General features: G+C 44.0%; 2 protein-coding genes across 4 annotated transcripts in view; one reads left to right on the top strand and one right to left on the bottom strand.

Moving 5' to 3' along the window:
- The window catches only part of fam118b (family with sequence similarity 118 member B), a 57,302-nt gene that overhangs the window by 34,656 nt on the left and 2,311 nt on the right, over nt 1–20,335 (top strand). For 2 of the 3 annotated variants that reach the window (XM_084327588.1, XM_084327586.1), the window contains exon 7: nt 7,702–7,767. In XM_084327588.1, the coding sequence (XP_084183714.1) occupies nt 7,702–7,767 (66 nt within the window). Of the gene's footprint in view, nt 1–7,701; nt 7,768–12,791; nt 15,195–20,335 lie in introns of those variants that run through there. The other variant, XM_084327587.1, reaches the window with a different exon arrangement.
- srpra (SRP receptor subunit alpha) overlaps nt 15,296–20,335 on the bottom strand; it is a 39,166-nt gene continuing 34,126 nt past the window's right edge. Inside the window, exons 14-15 of the mRNA XM_084327575.1 lie at nt 16,986–17,084; nt 15,296–16,585 (exon numbers count right to left, since the gene is read on the bottom strand). Of these exons, the coding sequence (XP_084183701.1) occupies nt 16,457–16,585; nt 16,986–17,084 (228 nt within the window). The 3' untranslated portion in view covers nt 15,296–16,456. The remainder of the gene's footprint in view (nt 16,586–16,985; nt 17,085–20,335) is intronic.

Genomic DNA, 20,335 nt, shown 5'->3' on the forward strand with positions numbered 1-20,335 from the left:
GTAGCCTACGGTTCGGTGGCTTACTTGCGTGCCCGAGAGGAGGGAGGAGAAATACATACTGCTTTCATCCTGGCTCGCTCAAGAATAGCCCCACGCAAGCAACAATCTATCCCGCGCCTAGAGCTCTGCGCAGCCCTAGCCGGAGCGCAGCTCGCAACGTTAATCCAACGTGAACTCACCATCCCGGTGCAAAGAACAATCTTGTGGTCAGACTCCACGACCGTACTCACATGGATCCGGTCTGATTCGTGCAGATACAAGGTCTTCGTGGGAGTCAGAGTCACCGAGATTCAAGAGTTAACAGAAGTAACCAGCTGGAGGTATGTGGACACCAAACACAACCCAGCTGACGTCATCACCCGGGGAATGTCCCTGGATGACCTCACCCGTCACAACCTCTACAGTGACGGGCCAGAGTTCCTCAAGCTCCCCGAAGAAGAGTGGCCTACACCCACCCCACGGGAGGCGAGTAAAGAGGAGGCAGAGAACAAGAAACCTATGTTCTGTGGGTTGACACACAAACTCGTCCCCACAGACCCGGTTCTAGACGATTGCCTCACCCTAGAGAGTGCGCAGCTAAAGACATTTCTGTGGCACCACCCAGAGGTTCAGCCCACAACTGACATTTCAGCAGCTGACTACGAAGAAGCAGAACTCCTTCTACTACAACGAGCCCAGAGAGACTCGTTCCCCGATGAGCTAGCCTGTCTACAGGGAGCAAAGCCAGTCCCATCAGACAGCAGACTGCTCCACCTAGCCCCCGAGAGCGACGCCCATAGTCTCATCAGAGTGGGTGGTCGTCTGCGGAGAGCCCCAGACCTACCGGATGACGTTAAGTACCCGATAGTCTTGAACAGCCGACACAAGGTCACAGAGCTGATCATAAAGAAATACGACGAGGATGTGCACCACGCAGGGGCAGAGAGAGTCTTTGCGGAGATCAGACGTCGTTATTGGATACTGCAAGGGAGAGAAGCAGTGCGGCGCTTCCAGCGAACCTGTCTAGACTGCCGTAAGTGGCGCGCGCAGCCCAGTATACCCCGGATGGCTGACCTACCTCCCTGTCGCCTCCGACTCGGCGACAAGCCCTTTCACTCCACCGGTATGGACTGTTTTGGCCCGCTGTATATAAAGAGAGGAAGAGGAACCGAGAAGCGGTGGGGTATTGTATTCAAATGCATGACCACCAGAGCGATACATATCGAACTCCTCCCAACCATGAGCACAGACTCATTCCTTATGGCCTTCCGAAGATTCACATCACGGAAAGGAAAACCGTCTACATTATTGTCTGATCACGGGACAAACTTCAAAGGCGGAGAAAGAGAGCTGAGAGAGAGCTTCCAAGCTATGGGCCCAGAACTTAAGACCCACCTTGCTCCATCCCAGATTGACTTCCAGTTTAATCCCCCGAACGCACCTCACTTCGGTGGAACCTGGGAACGAGAAGTACGTTCCATAAAGACAGCCCTGTACGCCGTGCTTGGGGCCCAGACCGTGGCGGAAGAAGTCCTAATGACAGTCCTCACGGAGATCGAGGGAGTATTGAACTCAAAGCCCCTCGGTTACGTCTCAAGTGATGTAGCAGATGTCGACCCAGTCACCCCCAACACACTCTTGATGGGGCGGCTGGACCCCGCGCTACCACAGACAATGTACAGGCCTGAAGAAGCGAACGGCCGAAGAATGTGGAGGTACAGTCAAGTACTGGCTGACAAGTTTTGGAACAGCTTCCTACTCCACTACCTACCGTCTCTACAGACCCGCCAGAAGTGGGTAAAAGAGAGAGACAATTTGACAGAAGGAACAGTCGTCATGATTATCGACCAGTCACTACCCAGAGCTATGTGGCCGGCTGGCCGCGTAAGCAAAGTGATCACCGGTACCGATGGAAAGGTCCGAGCAGCTGAAGTGCTCGTCCAAGGACGGACCTACACCCGACCCGTGGCGAGGCTAATAGAACTGCCAAGGCTCCCTGATACTATTGATGACGACCATGACCCTATGACTTTGTGAATTGACTGACCCTTACAGCGGACATTGAGTAGTGGACAGTGCGGTTAATCTGTCTCTGCTTAGCTAATTAGGTGGGACTAATTAGGGGGCGGCTGTTGTGAAGGATCAGATTAAACCGAATATATATATTTATTTATGGATATATATTTAATAGTATTTGTATATCGTTTGATATCCCTTGTATATTCCTTGTACATATACACGGAATATCCCTTTATTCTACTACAGCCCATAATAGTTCATTCTCTTATTGGACAAAAGGACCAGGCGCCAGGGACCGGCCCCTGGCGTTCAAGTTCAAAGGTACCGACGAGACATGCCCTTACTAGCCCCAGCTCCGCGCAGGAATACGGCTACCGAAAGCAGAGCGGCACTACTTGTCCACCGTGCATATAAATATGGCGCAAGAAATGTAGAATTCCTCTTAGTCCTTTACCCTTCTACCCAACTAAGTAACAAGACGTGAAGCCTCACCCCACGATACCGCGTGCGGTGTAGTACGGCCTGTTTGGCCTTAGAATAGCAGTGAGACCTCGTGCGAATTAATAGCTGAATTGCCAGAGTTTGGCACCGTATTTCTATTAAGTAATAATAGTCTATGTATGGTGCATCGTGCGGTTAGAGTTCTAAAGTGAGCAGCACCCCCATCGCTTCCTCGTGTTATCTAGAGTCTTAACCAGGTTGGGCAGACCACACGTGGTGCTTTCATCCGAGGAGTTCTAGGCGAGGACCGAGTGGACCTGCACATTGGATTACCTACCCCGACGACTGCTGAGCCCTATACGGCATGGAATATCTATTTGCTTTGGTGCTTTGATTTGTGGAGCGGATAATCGCCAACACCGGTGAGTGTTGGATTTACCCCGAGAGGAGCCAAGGTGAGACGGCGCTCAGACCAGACTGAGGTCGCCTCGCTTCTTCTCAGTTGTGGACCTACAGCTGCAGCTGCGGCTATCGTCTGCAGGAGAGCCCAAGTGTATTCATCTGTGGATCAAGATTCTACGGGCACTGTGTTCTGTACCTGAATTCTCCCTAGAAATCGTTGACCAGACGGGATACAGCCGACGGCTCTCCTACCCCCCCTACTGGCTTACAACCGGCAGGACCCTTTACAGTATATCCCGCTATAATCATTAAGTGCCATCGTTATAATTCCCTAAGAGCCAGGTTGTATACTTGCTTCCTGCGTAACCAGAGATTGGACATTCAGTGTTGATTTGCCTACGAATACTCATTTGCCTTACAAGTGCATTCAAATCATAAATGTAATAAGTAACTATTATATGTACCTTTTGCTATATATTAAATATTTGACTATTACCTTTGTGTGGACCTGATTTCATATGTGGGAAAGTGTTCATCATACTTAGATATCATGTACTGTATGGCCAGTAATTAAAGTACATAAAGCGGTAGTGGTTTAATGATACCATACTTATCAATACAGTCAGGGAATTGTACCCCTCAGTTACAATTACACTACTGTCGCTATTTTACAATGAACTATAATGAATTACAGGTCATACAGAAGTTGAACACGCCAGTGTTGGAAGTAATGCACGGAAGCTTATTTCCGAGTTGAAACTAATGCATTAACTGAGGAGCGCATATGCCGTAGTAACGATATTCTACCACTGGGCGTCAGCTAAGCATGCTCAGAGCTGTGCGTAGACATAAGCACAAAGTCAAGTTCAAATTGATAGATCCCACACTTTGCTTAGAAATGGTCATACGCACGGCTTAAGCACATATCTGTGCGTACGTCACGTTGATACATGAGGGCCTGGTCACCCTACCACCGACTGAAAATTGTGACACCTCCACGCTGATCAGCAGTCACACACACACACGCGCGCGCGCGCACACACAGGGGCTCGTAGTCACACACACACATTTCCACACTCTATTGTGTCCAAGGGTTCCCAAACTTTTCAGGCCGCGACCCCCAAATAACTGTGTCAGAGAGCCGCGACCCCCACTATTATAGGAGGTAACCAGGGCCGGACTGGGGAAATCATTCAGGCCAGGAAATATAGTGCAAAATATAGCCCCAGTCAGGCCACTTTTTAAGCAGGGGGTCTGGGGGTCCCCCACCAGGAAATTTTTTGTTACAAAGACTTCATTTCCTGCATTCTGGTGCAGGATTTTTTTTTATTTGTACCCTTTAAATCCAGTGTTTGTGATGGCATCACAAATTATTGTTAAAAAACAGGCTAGCATATGTATGATTAGCAACAACACTGATTTTGATGGATTTTCAGTTTTTTTGTAATGTCAGATTGAAAGAAATACAATCTTTTATTCAACTTCAGCCCTGATCATAACACCACATATTAATTTTATAATTCTAACCCTTTAAATGCCAGTGTGTGTGATGGCATATATTTGCAATATATCAAATGCAAAATAGATTTTTCTGGGGGGGGTTATTACAGGCTAGCATGTGTCAATGATTAGCAACAACAGTTTTTTGTAAGGGTCCCGCCTTCACCAATCACATGCGGCTCCCTCCATCGAGTCTTTTAAATCAAAACTCAAAACCCACCTATATCGCCTGGCCTTCCCTGACTCACTTTGACTCTTGCCTTACTTGTTGACGTGTTGTTCTGTTTTTCCTTTGTCTATCCGTTGATTTTGCAACTAGAAACACTGGCATGGCCTGCTTCTAAGTTCAGTGGCCTGACTGCATAAAAATAAAAAGAAATTAATCATCTGGTGACCCCCCCGCACTTTGGGAACCCCTATAGACGAGCGCCCTTTCTGACCGTGTGACATTGTTCAGAAAGTTTAGTGAGCTTGACAAATTGCAATGTGAATGCAGACGAACCAAATGAAGAATGCAACAATGTTGCAACTTCACCCCCTGAACCGCACAGAGTCCACCAAAACTATATGTGAAAGCGCCCTAAGAACATTGTCCCTGATCGGATTGCCACTTACATTAATGAACACAAAGTAAAAACAGAAGCTGATGCCGCTGTGTTGGCAGATGAGTTTGTACTGACTCACAAAAGTCAGTTTGGTGACTTATCGTTCTCGTGGCGATGGCAGTCGCAAACATGATCAAAACACAGGCAACATATTCTTAAATCGCTCTTTAAGTTTCCTAGTGTGGGTCATGTGTCTTTGGCTCCTTTTTCAAAGTCAGAGCATGGCAGTCCATACCTGATTCAAGGTGCAGTTACTGTCTTGGTAAGAGCCATTGGGAAAATGTGTGCCCTTTGCTGAAAGCTAACAAACCTCAGTGTAAAGGGGGGCTCTGTCAGACCGGTAGCTCTTGCAGCATCTGCTCGAGGAGTTGAGCCAGTTACCAGTAGCATCTGAGATGGCAGAGGTTTCTCACACTAGACCAGTGGGAATGGCAGAACTCAGTATCCAGTCTGCCTGTGGCTAAATATTTAGCAGTAGCACTACAGCGACCTGTCTCTGTGTGTGGCCCTTTTATTACAGCAGTGTTTGTTTCTCTTGTGGGTATTCCACAGAAGGTGCCTGTTAAGATGCTTTGAGATATACAGGAGCGTGGGGCGGCTAAGTGGCACAGTGGGCAAGGCGCTCGCCACTAATGCAGGAGATGCTGGGTTCGAGCCCAGCTCTCAGCATTGCTACTAGCTTGGCTGGTCGTTCATACTAACACAATTGGCAGTGTTAGGGGTGGGGAGCTGGTGGGTGGGGATCGGACGTTGTGGACAGCGACTCCTACAGGTCGGTTGGTGCGCCTGCGCAGCAGAATCAGGAAGTGACAGGGGCGGCGTGACCCTCGCCGCTGAGAGATCGTGCTGTGCAGGTGAAAAGATGCGACGGCTGCCTCCTCGTGTACCGGAGGGGACACGTGATGCAAGGCTTCGTCCACATTGCAGCCGGCCAGTGGGAGGCATGGCCTAACAGCGTTCGAGACAGGGGAGGGTAGAATTGGACAATACGAAATTGGGATGGGAGAAAAATAGAAAAATGGGAGAAAAAGTAGAAAGAAAAAAGAGATATACAGGAGCGTCAGAAGGTCTGTTCCGTTGTGAAATTCATCAAATCGCGGAGGCAGGTGATGCCTTTAAGAACCCCTGCTCTACAGAAGGCCTGGTTAGCTTTAAGAATCCCTGCTCTACAGAAGGCCTGGTTGTCTTTAAGAACCCCTGCTCTACAGAAGGTCTGGTTGTCTTTAACACTTTGAGAGCCAGCCGTGTTTTCCTTTTTACCCCCTTGAATGCCCACATCCACTCCAATGTTAACGTTAATATCGCCTAATCTATGTTTTAAATTATGGCTATGTGTCTAATCTGCCTGTCGCTTATCAAAGACTCATTTTCCAGTCAACATTGTCGTAGCAAATTGTTTTTTTATCGCTTCATTTCCGTTTGATAGCATTTTGAAAATCACTCGTTTTCATGGAAAAAACAACACATTCTATGATAATCGCCTTTTACTGGAATATTCTAGAACGTTGTCATTTTTCGGCCTATTTATGAATCGTTTTCAAATAAACGCTAGATGATCGATAGTATATGTGTACGCATGCACGCTCGTGCCGCCAGTTGAAAATCGATTCTCCTATTTCCTGACCGCGAGCAGAGTCAAACAGCCTATCACATAAAAGCTTATATATCCGTGAAAACGGGTCTGATTATCCTAATACTGATAACATAGATTCCTTACCTGAGATCAGATGGTATCCAAATGGATTATTCCAATTCCTGATCGCCATTAGAAAAAAATCGCTCATTTTATTGATCCATCGTGTATACAGTAAAACACATATTCCCTGCGGCTCCGAGGCTCCAGAGTGAAGCTGGTAGACCCCAGTTACATGAGTGAGAAGTAAAATGTGGAGTGCGGGTTTTTTTTCCCACCCATTGAGTCCAATCCAAAAGGATGATTTACCATCTGGGAGACGATAGGGGGCGCTTTTTTCACATCTGAGCGCCTGGGGTGACTGGATCTCCAACGGTAGACTCGCTTGCAATATGATTTCAGATCGCTAATAAAAAAAATAAAACGAATATTCTCGTGACTGGGCATTCAACCCGGGGGGTAATAACCCGAATAATCTCGGGCGTGGCATGCAAAGTGTTAAGAACCCCTGCTCTACAGAAGGCCTGGTTGTCTTTAAGAACCCCTGCTCTACAGAAGGCCTGGTTATCTTTAAGAACCCCTGCTCTACAGAAGGTCTGGTTATCTTTAAGAACCCCTGCTCTACAGAAGGTCTGGTTGTCTTTAAGAACCCCTGCTCTACAGAAGGCCTGGTTGTCTTTAAGAACCCCTGCTCTACAGAAGGCCTGGTTATCTTTAAGAACCCCTGCTCTACAGAAGGCCTGGTTGTCTTTAAGAACCCCTGCTCTACAGAAGGCCTGGTTGTCTGCTAGGGGTGGGAATCGCCAGAGACCTCACGATACGATACTATAGCGATACTTGCGTCACGATACGATAGTATCGCAATACTAAATATATCACGATACACTGAGTATTGCGATATTAATATTGCGTAAAAAAAAATTATAATTAAATATCGATACTTGGCGTCCCTGTATCGATACAGTATCGCCACGCAAAGTATCGCAATACTACTATGTATCGATTTTTCCCCCCACCCCTATTGTCTGCAGGTTATCTTGCTGTTCATACAGCAGCAACCTCAGTATTGATGTTGATGAATTCATTGCATTGATTAAAGGAGTTGTCCTTGTTTCCCCACAGGGTCTCCACCACAAGACAGAGGGGAGCAGCAGAATGGCGTCAACACATCAAAAAACCTCCTTCAAGGTTAGGTTTGAATGCTTCTCTCTGGTGTCAAAACCTCCTTCAAGGTTAGGTTTGAATGCTTCTCTCTGGTGTCAAAACCTCCTTCAAGGTTAGGTTTGAATGCTTCTCTCTGGTGTCAAAACCTCCTTCAAGGTTAGGTTTGAATGCTTCTCTCTGGTGTCAAAACCTCCTTCAAGATTAGGTTTGAGTGCTTCTCTCTGGTGCCAGCCAAGAGGCATTTCCAGAATTCCATGCTTTTAGAGATAGAAACCATGTTCCAGGCCTTTCCTTACAAACATACACATGACTTTAACAGTATTGCCCCCCCCCCCCCCCCCACCCCAACACAAACATACACATGACTTTAACTCATTGACCGCCAGGGATTAGACGGGCCCTGTTCTAGCACTGCCACGCTTTAAAAGGAGTGCGTCACCTTGTTTGTAGAGCTATAACTATATTCTATATTATAGCTATGGATACAATACTATGGCCCATTTACATCACCTATCTATCGTTCAATATGTGAAAAAAGTACATTCTTCCATCCATACGTTCCTGCGTTATACCGTGGTGAATATAAGTATCGTTATAGCGTGGTCTGGGGTAATTCCCGAAAGGCTGAGTAATAATAGGCTTATACGTCAATTCTACTATAAACGTTTCCTGCCTGTACACGCTATTATTCCCAAATCAAATCTATATCATAGGTATTATGTTTCATCACGAATGCATGAAGGGGCGGGGGGGGGGGGGGGGGGAGGGTTTGATGCTTTGATCGTCACCAACGGCACACATATGTTACGATCGGGGTGAAGACATGGTTGGATCAACGCAGGATTGATATCATATAGCCCTTACCTTCACTAGGATGTACCCCAAAAAGAATATTCCAATTGTCTGATCGCGAGTCCCAGTATTGGTGTCGATCGTGTCGCCAACATAATCCACCGCACATCATGCATCGGGAGCATTTTACACGTCTCAATCCGATCGTTATAACCGCTCCATTCGCCCGACAAAGAAAAGTGAGCCCGGTGACATTTGACCATTGCACAGGCCAAGATACAAGGTTTCAAAGGGTGCTCGATACCGCCGTCTAGCTGGATGCGGCCGGTATTGCACTTTGGCGATCTTAGACTCATTCCCTATGGTAACACAGAGGTCCCCGGATGAATAATGAAAAACGATCAAATAACGTATATACTCGTTGTCAGCGTTCAAGCGTCGGCTCCCAATAACGAGTAAACTCGTATTGCCCCCCCCCCCCCAACACAAACATACACATGACTTTAACACTTTAATCGCCGGAAACGCCGTAACTCGTCATTCCCCGCCATGCTCATTCTGCCGAAGACGCCGTAACACGTCTTTATCAATATTTCAAAAATCTGTGATCGAAATCATATTTCTCCCCCGGGGACCTGAGATATACTGCTGAGCTCCACTCAACTCTCTAACGGTTCAAGAGCGCCATCTGGTGGCCGATCGGCAGATCGCCCAACAGGAAGTCATGTGGATGAAGTGGTGCTCACCCATATTTCGTCCGGGCACTCGCTATCATTAGCAGGACTCCATCTTGACACAATGGATGTCGATCGGTTGCAAATAACTCGACAAACAACATGATTTGGACGTATATACTATTATACAACCTGGAAATGGATTGGGTATTTCTACATCCCATAATATGAATATCTCTACTCCACGCTCATCGCCCAACGGCGCGAGGAAGATACGGTAAGATCCAGCGTTATTTTCCAAGGTGTTCTTTACTAACTGCTCTGATGATCATATCACCCACACTAGATGAATGATATAACGTTGCCCACGGAATTATAAACGACCCCCCGCCCATCCGGTCAACATCAGATCATACGTAGTAACTCCTAGAAGCACATCCAGTTGAATTTTTTTATCTCGCACAGATTCCTACCAAACAGTATTTGATCATCAATATAATGCATTTAGGGCTATAAATCAAGTTCTGGAGAAAGCTGCAGAAAACGATAAAAACATACTTATACTTTAGACCGTATTTTAGTATGAATATGTGAATGAAAAAGTATAACGTTGCTACACCCTGAACAATAGATATAGGACATTGAATGGGCCATAATAATGTCAATTTAGCAATACAATTTAAAAAGTTATAGCCCTGCAAAGAAGGGGAACTTCTCCATAGACAAATAGAGATGGCGAGGGATGGTAAATTATGAATTTAACCATGACGATCAAAGTGTTAACAGTATTGCCCCCCCCCCCCCCAACACAAACATACACATGACTTTAACCCATTCGGTGCCAACCACGAGTATAGTCGGGTTAACTCACCATGCGTTGCGTGCCAATCACAAGTATAGTCGGGTTTTAATCGTTATTTCTTTTATTAGCGATATCCATACATTTTTCATCCATCCAGCCTGACGTTATCATTGGGAATGGGTCTGAGCTCGCAAAGGGCAAATACCGCCGCCTATCGTCTCCCGGATGGTATTGCACATCATTGGATTGGATTGGCTGGGACTGTGCATCAGAAGAAAAAAACTCCGGTCCGGGGTTTCCCTTCTCGGGCAAGTAGTATCGTGTTACCACATTCACTGGGGAGGCTGGGAGCAGCGTCGATTATGTGTTTTGGACTATAACGTTGGATCAATAAACGCGATCAATATTTGGAATGGCGATCAGGAATTTGATTAATCATTTTGCAGAACATCTGATGTGAGGTAAGGACTCTATTTTACCAGTCTTGGGTTAATCAGATGTTCCTTTCTCCGCCATCGGAGCGTGTGTGTGTGTGTGTGTGTGTGCGTGCCGTTAGCGCTGACCAAGGCACGGATAATCTATTTTTCAGCCCGCTTCTCTAGCGTGCATAATGACACATATACTATCGATAATCTAGCTCTAGCATTTATTTGAAAAAATCCATAAATCAGCCGAAAAATGACAACGTGTTTTGTGTATTCCACTAAGGGCTATTATCGCGTATTTCTCTGGAATTACTAGAAATCTCAAACTATACTCGTATTCAAAACGGTATAAAACGGAAATGTACCGATGAAAAAACAATCCGTTTGACATGTTGACTGCAAGCAAGTCATTGATAAGCGACGGGTGTATTAGACCCATAGCCATAATTTAAGATATAGTTTAAGCGTTCGCAAATATCCCCGTCCTCCCATTGACTTCAGTGCTGGCACGCTAGACCTAATTTGGTCATACGGGCGTGGCTCTGAATGAGTTAACAGTATTGCCCCCCACCCCAACACAAACATACACATGACTTTAACAGTATTGCCCCCCCCCCCCCCCCCCCCCCCCCAACACAAACATACACATGACTTTAACACTTTCAGCGACAGAGGGCGCTGTGTACCGTGTGGTAAGGCCACCGCTTTAAAGTACACGGATACATGGCGGTGTTTGCAGGGCTCAAACTATATTAAATATCATAGCTATGGATATAATACTATTGCCCATTTGACATCGAGTATCTATTGTTCAATTTGTGAAAAAGATTTTATTTTTCATCCATACATTCCCCTTTTATACCGTGGTGAATGAGTAGTTTTAGAGTAATCCTGTCTAATCCCAGAAAACGACGCTATGCAGCGTTTAGTGCATCTCACTCAAAACCGTGCCGTTTCTCGCCTGTATCAACAATCAATCTGAAATCAACGCTATATTATCGGTATGTTTCATCATGAATGCATGAAAAGTCTGGTGGGGGGGGTGGTCGTTTTTCCATGCTTTGATCGCCACCAATGGAATACGTTACACACACATTACACACATACGGTCGGATCGCTGTGAATGGATTCTTGGATCAACGCAAGATTGATACCATATATAGCCCTTACCTTGACTAGGATGTACTCCAAAAAGAATATTCCAATTATAGATCGCCATTCCAAGTATTGATGTCGATCGTGTTGCCAACATAATCCACCAAAGAACATGAACTGGGAGTGCTAGGTTCTCCTCAATCCATGCATTATAAATGCTTGTCCTGCCTGACAAGGAAAACCCGGACCGGACTTTTTAGATCGACGTACAGCCCAAGCCAGAGAGTTTCCAAGGATGTGCAGTATTGGACGTTTGCGATCTCAGACCAAAAAAATCATAATACGTTTGCGTGTTATACCGTGGTGAATATTGTATAGTTTCAGAGTGATCCTGGCTAATTCCTGGTAACTGTGTTATGGAGCAAAACGTGCATTTTGCTAAAAGCGTTTGCGTTGCTCGCCTGGACACGCTACTATTTCCAATTCAAAGGTATATAATAGGTATTAAGTTTCATCATGAATGCATGAAAAGGTAATTTTTTTTATGCTTTGATCGCCAGTAACGGCATTCGTTTTGAATACTACATACGTTGATCGGCCGGATCGATATTAAATCATTGTAGGATCAAGGTGGAATTGATGTCATATAGTCCTTACCTTTACTAGGAGGTATCCCAAAAAGAATATTCCAATTGTCTGATCGCGATTTCCAGTATTGATGTCGATCGGGTCCCTGACACGAAGTGGCACAAGATTATGCCTCAAGTGTGCTGAACGCGTTTCGAAGTGGTCGGATGAAGCAATTCACTTGGCTTGGTCTAAATTCTCCGCCCGGACGATATATAATGTAACACACAGTGTGAAATAAGGTTTCAAAGGGTGGGCGATACTGCAACCTAGCAGGATTCGGCCGGCATTGCATACTCGGCATCTCAGAATGAGTCCCAATGATACACAAGGTCCGTGAGACTGTATAAAAGAAAAAAATCGAATAAAAGAAAAAACAATGAAAATTATGGAAAACCCGACTATACTCGGGTTCTGGTGCTCAACGCATGGCGAGATAACCCGACTATAGTCATGGTTGGCCGTGAATGAGTTAACAGTATTACCCCCCCCCCCCCCCAACACAAACATACACATGACTTTAACAGTATTGCATGCGTGTCTGTGAGGATGTGAAGTCTCAGCTGATGCTCCTTGTTGGCCATTGCCTGCTTGTTTAAATCAGTTCCTTCCTTCCTTCTCTTTTTGCCCCAGACAACCATTCTTGACAGGCACACTCTCGGGATCAGTATCAGTCATTTTCCTCCACAGCTCCTTCAATAGAGATCAGTCGTCTACTACTACCACCACTACTACTACGGCTACTCAGGTCTGGTTTCATTCATTGGACCTACGAATCCAGGTCAAGTTAGACCGCGCTCTCAATAATTGACACTGGGTGCTGCAATCCCGAAGATTTAAGTAGAAGAAAGCAGGAAGCCGGACCAGCACTCTCAGGTTTCAACAAGTTTTAATCACAGCCGAATACAAACATGTTTCGGAACAGGTGTTCCTTCTTCATGCGATTAAAACTTGTTGAAACCTGAGTGTGCTGGTCCGGCTTCCTGCTTTCTTCTACCTACGAATCCAGGCAAATTATGGGCCTGAAGAGACCTGTACATTATCGTCTTTTTTTTTTCTTCTCATCAGTTTTGTTAGTTTTGTAAAGGGAAAACAGAAGGGAGTGAACTGTGAACACCGCTGTCCCAACCTGGCAGCGCAGCTGTGCAACGCAAACTGTACTGTATGTAAAATGCATGATTGGAGAGGGCAGTGGAATGGCAGAGTGTGCAGAGGGCTGGAAAGGGATCAGCACTTCATTATGAATCCTGAGCTGGTTAGAAATCCAGCATTGACACAACTTTAGAACCGACGTGCTGCATTGACAGGGGGTCCTGAATATGCCGTAAGCATAGGGGAATGAATGTACCGCAACATACATCACCATGATGACCTTTGACCCCCTCCTCGAGACACAATGTAGCTCTTAACTATGATGCACCCAGCTGAAAATAGTAATTGTGCTAATTGGATCAGAATGTACAATATGATTCTGATGCTAAACTTGAAACCAGGGTTCTTCATACTTAAATAACAGAGTTAGCTGGATAAGACTGTTGAGTTTGATATAAGTGGGATTTTCAGTTCCTTGAAGCAAGTTTTAACCTAACCTGTTGCCAGAGTACCACCTCCTTGAGCTCAAACTTGCAAAACGTTTACTATAATTAGTTTACTATGCTGGCTAGCATTTGACTATTTATGCATTTAAATATCTGCAGAGGTATATATCAGGTCTTTCTTTCCTTCCGCAGCTTAATACCTCCATAAGCCAATCATATGATTGTTCATCATGGTTTTGTCAGCCAATCATATGATTGTTCATCATGGTTTCTTCTATCTACTTGTCTCCTTTAAGGCCAAAAACGGGTGTGTCTAAACAATCCTACATCTACAATTGAGGTTAGCCGGATGCAACTTAGCTATATACCGTAATTCCTCTAATAGTAACCCCGGCTTGTATTTGTTTCAACTGTAGCGGGTACCAGGCTTGTATTAGGAGGAGGCCTGTATAAGAGGGAGGCCTATATTTCAAATTTTCAAACGGATCATAATGAATAAATCAACATTTTGTGTCAGTTTGAACCCAGTAAAATGTATGAAATAGTAAACAGTGCAATTACAGGTGGTCACTGGTCATTTCAACGTTTTCAAAGTGAAATCAAGTAACTAGCTCAGTATGCAGCTCAGTATATTAGTAACCCGGCTTGTATTAGGAGGCCGGCTTATAATTGCTTAGCTCAAGAGCGCACCCGGCCATTAATAGAGACCCGGCTTGTATTTGAGACCCGGTTACTATTAGAGGAATTACGGTAATCAGATACTGCAGACGTGGACCCCCAAATTGATACGCAATAGGACCCCTATGATAACATTGTCCCAGGAACCCCCAGAATAGTCACTCTTATACCTTATTTCACTGTGCTAACTTCCAGTCAAGTGAAATTCTAGTGAAATTAAACTATTGCCCATTTAGCTGGGAACCCCATCAAGGATCCTCCTTGGGGGTCCCCGGACCCCACTTTGAGAACCAGAGTTAAGTGTACGAGGAACAGGGCCCAGGAAACTTAAAGTCCCAATCAGTGATTTCTTTGACATATCCACAATAGGTATATTCAGATACATATTTCATAACTGATCGGTAGATTCGTCAGAATATAGATCCGTTTACAAACATTATAAATGTAAAAGAAACATTTTACAGCCACAAAATACAGCAAATACAATTAAAACTCCCTTTACATGTTGTCTAGTGTTAGTCCTTGTATCAAGAGCTCAATCAATTGGAGAATGTTTGGATCACTGATTGGGCCTTTAATGAGCGGACACGTGTAAATGATATAATATTGTCTTCAAATGAAAGATCAGTAGAGTGGAATTTCATAGAGGGGCACACTGTAACCATTAGTAATCACTCTGCCACGCCTGTCCTGCTGACAGAAATAAACGTTGTATACCGTTCTTTGTAAGCCTTTTTGTATTTTTAATACTTGTGTTTTCGTGACATCTGTATTTATAATGGAAGTGCTGTTTTCAAAATAAAGCCTTTGGTATTCTTCATATTTTGTAACATTTGCATACCTTTTGATGCCATATCTGACATCTAAATGGCAAAATCAAGCAGTTTGCACAGACACTACACACATGTACAAAACAAGTAGCACTTTACAGGCTATCATAGCAGCTTTATTTAGAAATGTTTACATTCTCATAAATTATGACATCTCTTATATAACTCTCAATTCTCTTATTGCACTACTGCAAATTACAGGGACAGGAGATTCTTAGACATATCTGTCCTCTTATAAATGGAGACTAAATCGAATGGGGGGGGGGGGGGGGGGGGGGTAAATAAATTACAGGTCCATAAAACTCCAAAAGTAACCACGCATAGACCAAATAGTCCTGTAAAATCTGGACAACTTTTAAGAACTAAAAAATGAACTTATAATGTACGTTCTGACACCACTCATCTGCAGTGAATAACTTTAGCAAACTTAATAAAAGGGATTGTGAAGATCACTTTATTTTGTACTATGTTCAAAGGGAGATGCATTAAAGTGGGAAGCTATCCACCCTGAAAATGCTCCTCAGCCAGTTATTTTGATTAAGACTATTTGCAGATTAGTAATTCGGAATAAGTATTTTATTCTGACTCAATTCTCTGCAGCAAATGGGGTGGGTTCAGCTACTGACCTCAGCTGTTGTGGTACAGTGGCTAGATGTCCACCCAATGCGATGGCGATGTTCTAACAAGGTGATAGATAGGCACTATGGTCACCAAGCTTTCCTCAGGGACATGCATGTGCTGAAATGTCACATCCAGCAAGACTTTCTGACCCGACGTCTTTTACATGAGGGAAGGGGGGGGGATTGACTGACAGAATAGCAGGAAGAGAATCTATACAAATCGTTGGATGTAAACCAGTAAATCCATAACATGTAAATGCCACATCCATTTGACTGGTTAGAAGTCAGTTAGCTAATGTCTTTGTAGTTTTTTTTTCAGTCATTTGCAAAGCTACAGCACAACTTGAGGTACTTTTCAATTTGGCCCAACTGTTGATAATGCAAAGGGACACTCTTCTGTTGTAGCGCAGCGTTCCGGTCCGTCTTCTTTGACAGTAAACACGTGCTCCATTTATTCTCGGATGGAGCAGGAAGAATAAAAGCGTGTGTGCAACTTGAGTGCATTTTGTGTGACGTAGAGGGGCAGGATAGGATTAGGATGAGAACCGCAGGTTAGCATGATCTGATCAACTTGCAGTGTGGCAACGGTTGGTTGATTTGTCACAAGAATAAACAAACAGACATGCAGCCACTCAAGCCTTCATCAGGGCACTGACCACGGCACGGGGATTGAGGCTACGCAGGTCGTTGTAGGTTTGACCTGTGCCCACAAACACGATAGGCTGGCCTGTGATGTAGGTCATGGAGATGGCAGCGCCAACCTATGGAGGGAGTGGAGTGATTGATTGAAAACGTTATTAACAGATTGCAGAATGGGTTCAATACAAACAACTGCTAAGAGAATGAAGACCAGAAAAAGACATTAATCTTGTTTACATAAGGGTCTCTACTTTCAATTCTGGAGGATGATCAGCTTTAAATTCCAACCACAACATAATGCTGTGACAAACCACAGGTATCAAGCACAGAGGTTGGAAACATCAGACAAATGAACACAGAGCCCCCTTTAATACCCTTATTCTCCTGGTAATTATTGTGCTATAGGCTAATTACAATTATAAAATGTTATTTTTATTTTAGAAAAATGTATATTTAATTTGAATAAAATCATTATGAAAAATAATAATTAACTGATGTTGAATTATTCCTGGTCATTTTTACCTTGTCATCAATTGTGTCAAACTTGGTGAGAACAATTCCATCAATGAGACGAGGTCTGTCGGACATGGAGTGGTCGGCCAGAGCCTGGTTGAACTTCACCTGCAGAGGAAACCACATTGGTTAGAAGTGGAGGCATGGAACCAGGCAGCCATTCATGTTTTTAGCATGTGAAATAAGACTGCTGATTCAACAGGTAATTGTGAAGCAACACTGACCTCAGCAGGACAGTTTAGGAAATGCATGGCCTTCTTTATCATCGAGTGTAAGGTCGCTTTCACACGGGCTGTTTGGTCCGGACTATCGGACCAGAATTCGATAGTCCGGTTTTTCGGGTTTGTGTGAATGCGAGTCGAACTCGGTCCGCAGACCAAACACGCGAACTCTGGTTGGACCAAAAACATAGGTCTCGGTTCGCTTCATCGGATCAAACGCGGACCAAACGTAGGAAGTCACCTGATAAACTATGCATCTTGGGTATATTATTATTACCGCAGCGCGGCATTCACTGCAAAACAAGCACACTGCATCTATCTATATCTAACTGTGCATCTTGGGGTAGAAGGAAGAAAAAAAAACACAGCTGATTATTATTATTATTACCGAGGCGCGCAGCATTTACTGCAAAACAAGCACACTGTGTAAACATGTCTCGTGGACAGACTTGGGCGAAGTGAAAGCCCTAATTGACATGGGCAGAAGACCAAATAAAACAGCTGCTTGTGGGCACTCACAAAAACAACGAGGTGTACAAGTTGTTTAGCGAGAGGATGGCGGTAATGGGTTATAATCGAATGATGGATCAATGCCACCCCTCGTCTGCTACTATCACGCTTCACGCAGTTTGTGTTGACGCGCATTTCACTTCCTGAAGGGGAGGGATTTCCACTCTCCATTGTGTCCAATAGACGAGCGTCCTTTTCGACCGCGTGACAATGTTCAGATAGTTTGGTGCGCCTGACAAATTGCTGTGTGAATGCAGACGAACCAAATGAAGAATGCAACAATGTTGCAACTTCACCACCAGAACCGCACCGAGTCCACAAACTATATATGAAAGCACCCTAATTCTCTCTTATGTGTATTATGACCATTATAAAATGGTATTGTTTGTTAATTATTATTAACAATAATTATAAAACGTATTTATATGTATTTTTGCTTCAATGCATCAAGTCGACAATAAGGTCATGTCTGGATGTCATCTATCTTACCAACTAATTGTAAAATTTTATAGAAAATACAGTGTTAAATGTGGTCAATTAGTTATCATCCGACACTTAAAGGAGCACTATTTCACATTTTGAACATTAATATAGCAGCAAACAACTATTTGCTATGTAAAGATAGTGGAGTAATGGCGTCCTGTGTTTTCTTTTTCAAGCTTCTGTTTGACAGGTTGGAATGGTCGTATCTATGGGCAGTATTAGAAAGGATGGGGTTAGGAAAAGGATTCATTGATATGATTAAAGTATTATACAAAGACCCATCGGCCATGATTACAACAGGTACAATCACCTCCGAAATCTTTCCAGTATCACGGTCTTCCAGACAGGGTTGCCCCCTTAGTCCCGGACTATTCGATCTATCATTAGAGCCTTTAGCACAATATATAAGACAATCCCAATCCATAGAACCAATCGTAATCAAGGGCACACAACACAAAATTAGTTTATATGCGGACGACGTAATACTGTTCATGCAAAACCCCAACACCGCATTGCCTCATCTTCTCAAGTTGATTGAGGACTTTGGAGATTTATCGGGATTTAGGATAAATTGGCCGAAGTCGGCCTTCCTCCCACTTAACGCCCCTGCAAAAAGAAATATAACCTTCCCAGAAGAGATACCGATGGTAAAACACTTTAGATGTTTGGGAGTTGAAATATTCCCTACCATAAGCCAAACGGTGAAGCACAATTACATAAAAATCCAAAACAAAATCAAATACGACCTTGTCAGGTGGTCAAAACTTAAAAACTCAGTACAAGCACGGATATCAATAATTAAGATGGACGTCCTACCTAGAATCAACTTCTTCAGCTCAATGCTACCGTTACCCCCTCCAAAGGGTTACTGGAAAGAATTACACTCCTCCACATACAAATTTATTTGGAATAACAAACCACCACGTATAAAAAGATCCACCGCACAGAGAAACAAAGCAGACGGTGGTATGGCATTTCCAGATTTCCACCACTATTTTAAGGCATACACTTTAAGACCACTGACAACATGGTTTGATCCCCAAGCATCAGTATCCTGGAGAAATGTAGAAGAAAATATAGTAGCTCCACATAGGCTGAAGGACAGTGTACACCAAATTATCAATTAAGCAATGCAAACGGAAATTTGGCCCCATAATCACTCATGCAATCCGGATATGGCGTGAAACACAAAAAAAATACTATCCCACATAAATGGCATAATCATACTCCCTTATTCAATAACAATGCACTCTTGATTGGAAAACAACCTATAAGATTCCCTAGATGGGAAAAGCAAGGCATACACACATTAGGAGACGTTTTCAACAAACAGGGTTTTTGTAGTTTTGATGATATGCAAAAAATGTAATCTCACCAAGTCCTCATATTATTTTTACGCACAGTTATTGGCATGTTTGAAGGCTCCATTAAGGATACCAATTGTACACCACAGATACCACAAATTCTTCTATGAAAGAGAGACATCGAGAGGTTTTGTTTCAGATTTTTATCATCAATTACTAACGGCCTCGTATCAGGCCACGTGAGCGGATCGGCGCGGCCGAGAAATCCGCTCTTCGCTCTTTAAAGCTTGGTCCGCTCCGCTAATCGCTCATGTTGACCCCGCCCCCAAGTCACTCTCCGCTCGCTCCCCGCTCACCTTGAATCGAGCGCTCCCCGCTCCCCGCGCCAGATCGCTCGGCATTTTTTTTTTTTTTGGAGCATGGTGTAAATTAGCTCAAACTACAACAGTCTACACCCCCTGGGCCCCTTAACAATTGTTTGTATTGAGCCGCATTGTAATTGTACCCATTCTGAAATGTTAAATAACGTTTATCCATTCACTAGCTCTATTAACACTTTGGTTGCCTAAGGTTAAATTAATGATATACCATAGATTGCCAGCGCTATTCGTCTATGGAGAAAGTCCCCTTCTTTGCAGGGCTATAACTTTTTAAATTCTATTGCTACATTGCCATTATTAGGGCCCATTCAAAGTCCTATATGTATTGTTCATTGTGTAGCAACGTTAAACTTTTTCATTCACATATTCATAGTAAAGTATGGTCTAATGTATAAGTATGTTTTCATCTCTTTCTGCAGCTTTCTCCAGAACGTGATATATAGCCCCAAATGCATTATATT

Source organism: Notolepis coatsorum (genome assembly GCF_963971535.1).
Source record: "Notolepis coatsorum genome assembly, chromosome: 1".
Classification (NCBI taxonomy): Eukaryota; Metazoa; Chordata; class Actinopteri; order Aulopiformes; family Paralepididae; genus Notolepis; species Notolepis coatsorum.